The following is a 13,209-nucleotide window of genomic DNA, read 5'->3' on the forward strand; positions in this document are numbered from 1 at the left end:
ATTTAAAGTAATCCAGTGACATCACAGATCTTCAAGCTAGTCATGTAGCTAAGTGATTTGGTAAAGTGAGAGTCAATATTTCCACCTCAAAACTGACCAATGCATAAGTTAATTTCTTTTTTAAAACAAGTACATACAGTATATATTAACTGCTATGTATATAAAATATATATACTTAATACTTTTATTAGATGAAACATTAAAAAATATGGCAAATATACTATCAGTTCAGAATTTGAAAAAAAACTGGACTGGGGTGTGTGCTGTCCAAGCTGTCTATAATACATTTAATTATTTCATTTCTGTTCTCTGTTAAGCCCATAGAGGGTGTTAGCTGTTTCAATGAAAGTAAATATTAAAAAATTTGCGCAAACACCAAGGCTTCATGCAATGTCTTCAAATTAGATAAAATGTGATCATGAAAAGAGAGGATTTCTGTTTCTGCAGCAGATTGAGAGTTTTGGATGCAATAAAAACAAAAAATTGCGAAAGAGTATGGAACTAGCTCGGGAGTTGAGCATTACGAAAAATTTGGTTGAAATTGAAGACGATTGGCGAAAGAACAGAAGCTTGAACAGAAAAAAAAAAAAAAATTGGGTTTTGCCTGTGTCGACCAAACTATATTTCAATGGTTTCATGCTGGAAGAGCCAAACCTGCATTAATTAATGGTTTCATAATTAGGCAAAAAGTAACAAAAATTGCTAGTGATTTTGAATTTTTCTGCTTCAAAAGAATGGTTTCACAGATGGTAGCAAAGGAACAGTTTGATGTTCAAGACATTGCAAACTATACAAGACATTTTACAAACTATACTAATAGTGTGAAATGGAAGTTGAACTATTCCTAGCATAGTTGAATATTATGTGTGGGAACCGTTCGTATACATTTGGGGCGACGACATTTGGACAGCGGCATGGTTTGTTTGACTTTGGCAAATGTTTCTAATATAAAATAATAATAGCAGATATATGTATATTTCAAATATGTAATTCCAAATATGGAAGACAGATGTCAGCACCAGCATAACTCTGACAACATAAATTCTTTAGGGGCATGTGCACACACACACACAACACATTCTTGCATGTAACAATTCATTAGAAATTTCTCCAGAGGAAATATTTGAGTTGCACGTACAATCAAAGCAGTAGTAGCAGTTATCAAATCTGTCATTAAATAGAATATTCTGCTTTTCTTATCTTTTACCATAAAAGAGACATTTCTGCAGCTTGTATGCTGCAGAAACTCTCCAGCTCATTTCTTTTAGAAACATCTATATATATTTTCCACTATTGAAAGCCGTATCCATAATTTTGGCTATGGGAGTACTTATTATTTTGTATTCAAAATTAATGAATATTTACTTCTGTAACTTTACAGCGACAATGGAATGAAATACATGATAGGTCCTGATTGGACTGATCTATTTGAGGTTATCGTAGTTCAAGCAAGGAAGCCAAGGTTCTTCACTGATAAGCATCGGTAAAAGTTATTCATTTTTAAAAATATTTATCTGTAGTTATTTTCCGGATATTATGCTGAGGTGAGCTCAGAAAGAAAAGTCATCACGTCTCTGCCGGGACACGAACCCAGGCCCTCTTGCATACCGGGCAAGCATGCTACCAACTACACCACTGGAGACACATGACTCTTGCCTTCTTCACGTCCCGGTGGAGACGTGATGACTTTTCTTTCCGAGCTCACCTCAGCATAATATCCGGAAAATAACTGTTTCCTTGATATCCCTGGCTGAGAAAGAAGTCATCTATATCTCTCTATTTATCTGTAGTGTTATGTTTAAAGTTTTCTTTGGTCTGTTATGTTGTAAATATCCGTAATTTTTTCTTTGTATCTGCAAAAAAGAATTCAAGGAATATGTTGTTTTTTTGCATAACATGTTTATTTACTGTAATTTCCTGTGTATGTTCCACATGCTATCCAAAAAAGCTGTTTGTTGACGCTCTGTGTCATACTAACAATGCTGGAAGTTCAACAATATTGTAACATTAGACCAGGCACAGATCCAGGGCTATTTATTAGGGGGGGGGGCAGCGGATTTATTCTGTAGGGTTGTTGGATCATACCATATTCTATGGAATAGACCAGTTATTCCCATATTATTCAGCTCTTGGAAGGGGCAATTCCCCCCCCCCCTCCCTGTACCTATTATTTAGCTCTTGGAAGGGGCGATTCCCTCCCTCTGCGTATTCACTTCTGAACAGGATGAAAATTTCACTGAAGAAATACATTTAATTTTTACTCATTCTTTGTAATTTCATCTCCCATGAACAGGTTTAAAAGAAATGGTACATGGCTTACCATAATTTTAGGTTTTCATGGTTTTTTACTTTTACCTTTCTCTGAAAGAATTGGGAGAGAAAGAATTGTGTAAACCCACAAACCAGGGGCTATATGATGATGTGGGCTCTACACCATATATGAATGCCACAACTCTGGCACTGGACCTATTTGAGCCTTATTATCTGTATGTCATTTTTAAAAAAAAAAATATCCCAGTTGATGTTTTCTTTCCTGCAGGCAATAAAACAGTGCAGCGTATACTCTGGAAATTACAGTAGATACCTGAATCCTCCACTCATAACTTGGAGAATGCACAAAGATTAATTCAATTCTGTAATTTCAAATTTGAAAGCTGGTAATAATTACAAAGCATTTTCGGGCACAGTAGCCCAGGCCAATAAGATACTCGCTTAAAGTACCAATGGATGTTTAGAGGTGTTGTGAAGTCAGAGGTGACTTTGATATCCGATTCGTCCTTGTCAGAACTTTCCTGACACGGGTACAACAGAAACGGCGACATGACCACAGAAAAAGATTTTGCTACCGCAGGGAGTTCCACACCAAGTGGTTAGCAAACCAACTTCTCTGTGAGTATAATATAGGCTGCCATTCAGAATCTGCAATACATTGTAGGTCCCTATCTAATAAGCCCTCGTGTGCAGAAATTGACTGTGGTGCAACAAAAATGATCAAATAAATAAAGCATTTTCACACCTACAGTGTGAATGTGGTATGCCCAATATTCACCAATATAATTTTTCTGAAGGTATACAAGGTCATAAAATCTACATGTTTTTTTTGTTTTCATTCATTCAGAAGGCAAGTAAGAATCTTGTATGCCCCACAATAATGCCCCATAGTCAAAACTACAAGATACATTCAACATGTTATGTCTTTACATATTCATCATCATTTTTATATAGTAAGGTAAACTGAGGTAAGTGGAAGCTTTTCTTTTATTAGTTCAAGTTCTACCTAGCACCTATATTGGGAAAGTCAGAAAAAATCCTTGAAAGTATGGCAGGAGGTTGTTTGAATCATTTTTTAGGGCTAGTGCTTTAACCACATTTTCTTCAGTGTCCCCTTGTCAAGATTAATTTTCTTTTTTAGTGGAGCAGTGGTTCCACTTGCCTAAGGAGGTAAGTGGAAATAGTGATATGGTTTTGCTTTAAAATCATTCATAAAACTATGATTCATAAATGGAAGAAGTTTAAACAAAGGAAAATAATTGGGGTGCGGTAGCCCGGTCGATAAGATGCTCGCCTAAAGTACCAAAGGATGTTTAGAGGTATCGCAAGTTTGATACCCGTTTCATCCTTGTCAGAAAACTTTCCTGACACAGGGGTACAACGAAAAACGGTGACTTGACCGCAGCAAAAATTTGCTACTGCAGGGAGTCCCCCATCAAGGGGTTAGCGCGTCAATCTCTCGATGAGTATAAAAAACAATCATGCCGTTCAGAATCGGCAATAAATTGTAGGTCCCGGTCTAATTAGCCCTCGTGTGCAGAGAATAACCGTGGTGCGACGAAAATGATCAAATGATCTAGGAAAAAAATTTATTTAAACCATAAAAAGTCCAAATATTTTATTATTTGATATAAAAAACTAACAACTTCAGTATGCAGAAAACTCAACTCACAATGTTTATTATGTTCATTAATAACTTTGGAATGTAGAAAACTTAATGTAAAATATTCCCCCCCCCCCCCAACCCATCATAAATATTAGTAAAAGTTATATGAGTCAAATGAGAAAGGAAATGTGAAATTTGAAAAAATGCAGGGGTATGAGGTTATTTCCTAAACTTCATCTTTGCATCAGCCAGCTGTTGAAAACCTTCATATGGATAGCAGAAAGTACACATCATCCTTGGATAAGTTTCCATCTGGCAGTGTTAGCTACTGTGAGTTTTGGTCTGATCGTCCACGTATGGTCTTGTCCAGCTCACACGAGCTCTAAGGAAAGATCAAGATTTGCTGTCTTTGTAGTCTAGGGTGTTCACCTGGCAAGTGAGAGGGAGTGGGTTTGATTCCCCCATATGAGCAGTTGAATTTTAAATCTTTCCTAAAATTCATCTTTGTATCAGCCAGCTGTGGAAAACCTTTACATAGAGTTATTATGAAGGCATTTTATTCTCTATTTTCCCCAGCACAGTAAAAAAAACGTGGGGAAATTGTAAACCTATAAATTCTTACTTTACCTAGAGAGAGATCATAATTATATTAAACTGACACAAAATAAGAAAGGAAGAAATTGATACCAAAAGATAAATCCAACTCTCACTTTCAAAAATAGTCAAAATGTAAAGGGCACAACAGGTAGCGACATGACTACAAACTTAACTTCTCTATGTGAAAGCTCCTTAACTTGCAAGAGAAGCTATTGCTCCAATTACATTTTTACCGAAAAATATCTTAAGTATGAAAAGGGGGGGGGGGAATTCTGCAAGAGAGTTCCCAGAAGCTAACTGATTTTTACAAATCATGTGTTGTTCCACTTGCCCCTAATTTCTGTTTGCCTCAGTTTACCTTATATCGTCAATAGTAATCTATATGGATGTGTATAAGTAAATTTTTCTTTTCATCTAATATTTAATTTTATTGTCGAAATAGGCCTTTCAGGATTTATGATGTTCCTACTAAAAGTCATGTTTGGAAAAAAGTGACGGCTCTTGAAAAAGGCAAAGTATACATTGAAGTGAGAAAAATATGGACTTGGAATTAAAAATTTTATTTAAAGTTTCATTCATGTTGAAAAAAAAAGAAAAAGTTTATTAAAAATGTATGTTATGAATATAAAAAAATAGAGTCAATGCTCGTTCTTACAGACATGTAAGATGGAATTCCACACACGAGTTTGTGAAATCGAAAATTCAAAAATGGGATAAACATTTAATGAATAGTATATTGTTTGGGACTCAGAAGATTAGTTTGTAAAAACATGCAACTTGTAAATTGAAGGTTCATAAAATCAAGCATCCACTTTATAATGAATTATTAGGAAGTCTCTACTTAGAAAAAGGACATGAACAAGATAGAATTAGATGAATGAACCAAAAAAATTAGTCATCCTCTGGGCTGATTATGGAAATTTTTGGTGTCAGCAAATAATGTTTTGGCGATAAAAGATCGACCCTCCCCTTTGGAAAATTGCCCTTCATTGGTTCCTGCTGCCTCATAGTTTGTATGGTTCAAGATCTGGCCCTGGTCATCCTGAATTTATTACCAGTCATATGATGCTGGATATGTTAATTTACTGCTGATTAATTTCATGCTGCTGCATAATTTAACGACGTCCAATCAGTGAAGTTCAACAACTTTGGGCCTATTAAGTACCCTGAGATTTGTATAATATCCCAATGTAATTAACCAATCTGGATTTAATGAAATGATTGTAGTACAACAAAATGAAATGATAATAAATAGGACATAGTGCAAAGTTTGTGCCTGCTGGGTACTGTTTGTTAAATAAAGGCAGTCAAGTTCACAGAGAAAAACAATCAAAAAAGACATTCTCTAGAGATCTCAAAACAGATGATATTTGATTAGCATAGTGACAGACAGACATGACTGCTGAGCTCTAAGAGAGACCATCTTGGGCTGGTTTGTGCTCTTTCCCAAAGGAATGGACAGTCTCAGAGAGCATAATGGCAGGTGATGGAAGCTAGTTTCATTATTATGGACCTGAAATAAAACAAAGAATATAATGGCACCATGTGATACAATGAAGCTATTTTCTTAATGAAGGTGGAATGGATTCTACTGAAAAAAAGTTTCCTAGTTTGAAAAATGGCACACAAATGTTCTCGGAGACTGTTGAAAAGTGAAGAAAATGCAAGACAACTTTTTCTTTCTCAAAAAAAAAAAATTTTTTTGAAAGCTCTTTTCCATTTATTTCAGTATCATTCTCGTATTGGTCTATTTGTTGTATTGCTTTTTAATGACGTGCTACCTAGGGTAATTTCACAATTAGTTGTTCTAATAAAATGTGTTATTAATGATAGCTGATGGGAGTTCACAGATGATTCATGTTTTGTTTGTCCAATTGCAGGGTAATCTGAAAGACTTCCAACAGATGACTGGTTGGTATGGAAATTCTGTGCTGTATTTTGGTGATCAGATATACAGTGATTTAGCAGATTTGACATTACATCATGGATGGAGGACGGGTGCCATCATTTATGAGTTGACTGTAAGAGAAGTTTGTAAGCATTGCTTTCATGTGAATGCCATATTTTGCACCTGGCTAAATTGCTGAAATTTTTTCCTGAAAAAAACATTTGTTTTTGTTTTCTTCTGGAATAAAACCAATTAATTTATTGGGGGGGGGGGAACCATTCAATTATCCCCCATCAGGAAAAGACAGCAAAACTCTGACCTCCTCCACCTAGTGAGAAAAATTGACCCCTCCCCATAGGAGGCTTGTGTCCCCCTCCCCCAGATGATCAAAATTTTATTTTTGGTGAAAAAAAAAATTTTCAAAGCATTTTTTCGAATATCGAAAGAAAATACTTTTTTCATTGTTATAGTCAATTCCTCTGTTAATTTGAATGCTGTTTGAAGGCTAATAACACAAAATTTCTTTTTTGGGGCAATTCATTGTGTCTCACCCCCTAAGCTTTTTGTGCCCCTCCAAAGGTTGATCCAGCATGCTACCCTGTTTGGGATTGCTCTTTGGGAATATATATAGTGAGTTGGACCACCACTCTCTGACATTGTAGTGAATTTTTTCTTATTTAAATATGTTTGGATGCTGAGATTTCTTTTAATTGCTGGACAATACCATTACGCAGGATATCTACTTTACTTCACACCAACTCCAGTCATATATTACCATATGGCAATTTCCAACCAGTAGAGTTGGGTGGGAAATGAAGGTGCCATCTATCAGTGGTTGCCTAAGGCTTGGTAGGTAAAGAACTTGTTTCAAATGTTCTTTGCCCGGATTCGAACCTGTGGACATCGACGGTAACCTTCATAGTGAAAGATGAGTATCTTACCACTGAAGGTTACCATCAAGGCCCACGGGTTTGAATCCGGGCAAAGAATGTCCTGTTCATTTTGTGCACCTGTACTCACTTTGGCAGTACATATATTAAAATTGGAATGACACACAGGACATCTGGCTACTCTAAACAGGAGCGACAATGGGAAAAATGAATGACATGCACAAACATTTAGGTGTGTGTTGGAAAATAGCATGATTAAGTGTTTTGGTTTTTATGTGATTATATTCGTGTAATTTTACTCTGAATAAATCATCAAATGCTAAATAGAACTTAATATTTTTTCTATCTGCAGAATGAAATAAACATAATGAACTCTGAGGAATTCAGACATGATGTCGGTTGGTTGCAGACTTTACAACATCTTATTGAAGAAATGCAGGTATAAGTTTTAAATACATTTTAAATCTTTTTATTATAACTAGAGCCCTTTGAAAACCAAACACACCACACTTCCCATCTCAGTGAGATATTATATATATAACTAGAGCCCCCGCAAGTTCATGCAAAATGTTATAAATGATTTTTTTTGGCATAATTTAAACTGCTTTGTAAAAATACCTTTTTTGACATTTTTCTGCTGTAAATGCCTATTTCAACATTATTTTATGTTGTCCCTTGAATCTTTGAGGCCATATTCCATAGAACTTGGATATTTCAAGCTTTGAGAACCAAAGGAATTGCTTTGATATAAATTTCAATTCCTAGCATCAATTCGTATCTGAAAGCCCCCACCACTAACCCCCAAAAAGCCTCCACCACTTTTAAACACACATATGCACTAATGCCTGAAAGACAGCATCTGATAAAACTTAGCATTGCCAGGCATAGAAGTGACAAAGACTTTTCATCTCTGCTATACATAGTTTTCGGACTATAAGTATAAGATGATAATTATATATATCATTCTTTAATTTTAGCTAACATTATTTTCCATGTTGGCTAATATTGTATCTAGTTGAATGAAATTGCCTTCAACCTAAGCTTGAAGGATCACTATTTTTTTCATGGTATAATAGTATATCAACTTAGCTTGGCTAATAATGCAGTTATTATTGACTAATATAAAAACACAGACGAAGGGTAAAGTTTTTAGACATTTTTTGGGCCTTTAATATCTTAGTTTTTATTTTTCCTATTTTACATTAATTATAAATGCTCTTTTTTTCTTTCTTATTTTAGTGTCTTTTGCCTGCTTATTTAACTCATTTTTAATGCCTTTTTGCATGCCTATTTTTTAATTTTTACTATGCCTATTTTTAAAATTTTTGCCTGAACTTTTTGTCTCTAATGATAATATTCATATACATTTGCACACTCCACTGCAGTCACGTGCGGACTGTGGCCAAGTCTCTATGTGTATGAATCCTCAAAGGAGCCATAGCTCCTGTCATCTATTGTCAACATTATATAAAAATTTCTTTTTTGATATATTCGTTTTTGGTCGTAGGTAAAATATAGCAAGTATATAAATTAAAATATTGCAAATATCTTATCTGCTCAATAAGTTTTTATAGATACCAGAAAGTATAACTATTATTTTTCTTTATTAATATATTTTATGTATTTTTTTTATTTGTATTCATGAAAGGACTATGAAGAAGCTGGAGAAATAATAGACCAGCTATTAGAAGAAAGAGATCAATTGAGGTGATTAATTTTTTTTCTCTTCAGTATAAGTCAGATTCGCTTATAATGAGCATGGATATCACAAATTTTCATATATAATGAAAGTTTTCAATTCCAGTGATTTCTGTATTGCTGATCTATTCTTATCAAGCTGATTCAAATATAACAAAAATAATTTATGTATAAGAAGTATTTTCTGACTTCGTTATGAAGTGACCGATTGCATTAACTTTAGTAATACCCAAACTTATGTCACCCGACAGTAACATTGTCTCTATTTTTCTTAAGCCAGTATTCCACAATAAAAGTTAAAAAAAAATTCTTGCATAAAACTTTACAAATGAAACCAATAAGTTTGTCGGTTGCATTTGCTGGAATGTAACTGATAAGCTTATTGGTTGCATTGCATTTTTCAAGTGTTGTAAAAGAACTTTTATAAGACTTTTATAGTGTAATCCCGGCCTTAAGCAAATCATGAAGGCTTTTCACGTCACATTGTTAGAATAGGAATGTCTACCTCTGAGAGTCTTGTCAAAAAAGTGAATAGATAAGAAATAATGAAGAAAAGCTGCATTCCTTTCTCATGATGAGGGAAGGTCATTATTAGTGGAAAAATTTGCTTTTGCTTTTTTAAAGTCAGTGAACACTTTTGATTTCAGACATCTCTTCAAACTTGCATAAAAATACTTCATGAATTATTTTGTAACTTTGGGCATGCGTAAACATAATCCTCAAACTCATTCTTTCTAGTGAGGATTTAGTCATGAGTAAATTTAGAGGATCAATAAAAAATTTTATAATATTTCTTTGATCATAACCCTGTATCATAAAAGGCTGCAAATAGTTTTAACTTTCAAAAAATATTTTACTCGCTATGTGCAGCATGGGCAGAGATATGGGGGGGGGGGGCCCCCCCAACGTCAAAAAGGGAGTGGGCAGATCTAATGTATATGTTGTATAGGAATTGACATCATGGCCATCGTGTCCCGTCCCCCCCCAGACTTCCGAGTCTACCTCCGTCTATGATGTGCAGTTTTTTTGTGTTGTCATAAAAAGTAGCACATATATCTACACAGATACCATTTTTTTTTTAGCAATTCTAATTTTCTTTGAATGTGATTTGCTTATAGTAACAGACGTTTCAACCAAATTTTATGAAACGTACCAAAAATTTGGCAATGTATAAAGAAATATTCTGAAATTTGAAATAAAAATAGTGGATATTCGATAAAAGATGAATTTTTTAAAGGGCAATTATTTTTAAGTATGCATTCTCAGAATAGAGACCCATACTGGATGATAATGTATTTGCATACATTGCAAATACATGATTTGATATTGATTAATACAATAAGTTAAATATTCAAGTAGTAATAGCCCCTCTTAACGGACACCCCTCAGATTCGATCACTCCTCTTTTACGGCCGAATAATAATTTTCCTGTGCATGATAAAAGTATGCATTTCAAACCTCTGGTTAACGATCACCCCCTCTTAAAATTTTTTGTCCCATGGGTGTCCAAAAAAGAGAGGTTTTACTGCATTAATAGTCTTTTTTTGCCCAAATTTTGTTGATCATCATCAATAATTATAGTGAACATTGCTTTAAACATGAACATTTAAAAACCATAAATTCCCCTTATTTTTAGGATCCAGACAAAATCCATGTTCAATCCTCAGTTCGGGAGTATATTTCGAACCCATCACAACCCGACCTATTTTTCTCGAAGACTGTTCAGGTACTCAGATATCTATATGTCTCACATCACGAATTTGCTGAATTACTCGCATAAACACATCTTTTATCCGAGAAGAGGAGCATTACCGCACGAGTGTAAAATTCCTTACATGTGATTCTTAGCAAGGGGAAAAAAATCTACACAGTGTGCATCTTAGTTTGAGAATGTTTGATCTCAGATTGATGCTTTGCCATTTGAATTAATCTTGTTTTTTTGTGGTAGTAGTTTTATATGTGATAATTGCGTGATAATTATTTTTTTAGCTTGAATTTTGTCTAGATAACTCAAATATGTGTGTATAACAAAATACCTTAACATGACATTCTATATTGTTTGTTTATTCTTAAGTGAGAAAGACATTTGCAACACTTTACTGCTTCAGGGCAGTATGTGAGATTTTAATTTTTTGTAAGTGTACAGCAAATGGTAATTCATGTTTGGATGGGAAAAATTGAATTTAAATTTAAAATTCAATAATAAATGTTGAAAAAAATTTTTTTTACTGATTTTTAAAATTCAGATTTACTACCAAATCCATGTTTTGCTGGGGAAAACTTATTTATTGAATTTAAAATTAGTCAGTATATTGAACATTTTTGCTAATTTTTTAGATTTATTATGTTGAATTCTCAGACTTTAATTTCCCAAAATTTAGGTATTTCTGGCTGTAAATAGTCATATAAGGGGTATTACATTAAATTTGGAAATTTTAGTTGATTGTTAATTTTTTTTATATTGAAAATGCTCTCGATGCATTTGATCTTTCAAGCATAATGAATCAGAAACTACCATATTTTTCTTGAATATAGTCATTAATATATTAATCAATAAATTATGAGTTAACCTTTTAAGCGGTACAGCGGAAATCACCAAACCCAACCCCCCTTCAGCCATACCGTTTATTTCAATGAAGTGGGCTTTCTTCGAATTTTCAGCTGGAGCACACTAAGGGGGTATAGGGGAAAGTGTACCATTGAGAAATAAACTTTACAAAATTACTGGGCTTGTCAATGCTAAAATAAGAGGCTCTTAAGGAGGCTAGACATTTTGTCAATGCCCCTTTAAGAGTTGAACAAACATTGAAATTTCTTGGTGCGGAATTATATACAGTGCATATTATCTGTAGCTTTTTTTTAGAAAAGTTGAAATAAAAATAAATATTTTAGAAAAATTACTTTGTAAAAAATAACTTTTTTAATTTGTTGAAAAAAAAAATATTTTTAATTATATAGATGCCGTGTAGATAAAAAGTAGAAAAATTGACAAAAATATTAATTAAGCCTCCCATTCTTTAACATTCCATTATTAGTACATGAAATTTGTATACATGCAGGTTATACAATGACATTTTTTCTCAAATAGAAAAATTCAAATCTGTGGATTATGCTGCTGGTCAGTACTATACATTTAGCATGATTATGGTCAGCTGAAAAAGCTTTCGTTATTATTTAGTGATGGGGTGATTTTTCATATTTCTTCAAATTAATCTCCGAATACTTTTCGGATTATGCCTTCCAATGGTGAAATGTCTTTCTAGTTTTAGTATCAGTTCTTCATGGCAATTCCCTGTATAACTTTCTGAATTTCCTTCGTGGCTCAAAGCGAAGGAAATGGCTATATTTCGTAGAAAAAGAAATCCTGAAGAAAATCTAAAAAATGGCATTTTGAAGATGGTTGTATAAAATTATCCTGGTATGCTCCCCCCCCCCCCCACAGAAAAGAAGGGGGACTGACATGGCTCAGCCCTCAGCCCTGTGTTCTGGGATGAATTGCCTAGTTTTTTTCATTCTGTATTTTACTCATCCAATTTACTTTAAAGGGGCCGGGATCCAGAATTTTGGGACATGCTTCCTGGTACTAAATGATTTATAACCATGTTCTATGTATGTGTGTGATATTTCATATAAGATCTGAACTTCTAATGCAGCTTCTAGAAACAAAAGCATGAAGATATTGGCAGTCTTTATAAGTGAGAGAGAGAGAGATTTTTTCTCAGCCCAAGATATCAAGGAAACATATTTTCTGGAATTTTTTATGCTGACATGAACTCTGAAAGAAAAGTCATCAGACCAGATGAATTTTCTTTCAGAGTTCACCTGTTGCATAATATCCAGAAAATATTTATAATTTTCCGAGTTTTTTATCCCTTTCCATAGCATTGTAGAAATCACTAAACACCCTTTAAAATGCCATATCTTTTTTAATTAAGTAGGCATTCTTCCGATTTTCAGCAGGTGCAAACTAAGGGGTATAAAGGAAAAGGTTCCATTGAAGAAATTAACTTTACAAAATATCTGGACTTGGCAAAGGAGGTGAGATATCTCATCAATGCCACTTAATCCTGTGTGGTCTAGAGATTTTTTCGGTACTTCGTTGGTACAGTTCATACTTTATATCATCTCCCCCAGAATAAGGAAGATCCCTGGAGGCTAGCCATTGTGTTTTTTTTTGTATAGCTTAAGAGTTCTGCTAAAATGTGCTTAACCCGTGGGCCCAATGTGGCCTATGACCTAAAACCTAATTTTTTAAAATT

General features: G+C 34.0%; 1 protein-coding gene across 1 annotated transcript in view; it reads left to right on the plus strand.

The window, feature by feature from the left end:
* Nt5c (5' nucleotidase C) overlaps nt 1-11,881 on the plus strand; it is a 28,224-nt gene extending 16,343 nt beyond the window's left edge. Inside the window, exons 9-14 of the mRNA XM_089234333.1 lie at nt 1,382-1,483; nt 4,917-5,001; nt 6,355-6,495; nt 7,605-7,691; nt 8,901-8,959; nt 10,587-11,881. Of these exons, the coding sequence (XP_089090459.1) occupies nt 1,382-1,483; nt 4,917-5,001; nt 6,355-6,495; nt 7,605-7,691; nt 8,901-8,959; nt 10,587-10,791 (679 nt within the window). The 3' untranslated portion in view covers nt 10,792-11,881. The remainder of the gene's footprint in view (nt 1-1,381; nt 1,484-4,916; nt 5,002-6,354; nt 6,496-7,604; nt 7,692-8,900; nt 8,960-10,586) is intronic.
* Nucleotides 11,882-13,209: the final 1,328 nt, after the last annotated feature.

This window comes from Pholcus phalangioides, unplaced genomic scaffold, assembly GCF_987345545.1.
Source record: "Pholcus phalangioides strain wild (caught in Gottingen) unplaced genomic scaffold, Ppha-v1.0 ptg000008l_1, whole genome shotgun sequence".
In the NCBI taxonomy this organism is placed as follows: Eukaryota; Metazoa; Arthropoda; class Arachnida; order Araneae; family Pholcidae; genus Pholcus; species Pholcus phalangioides.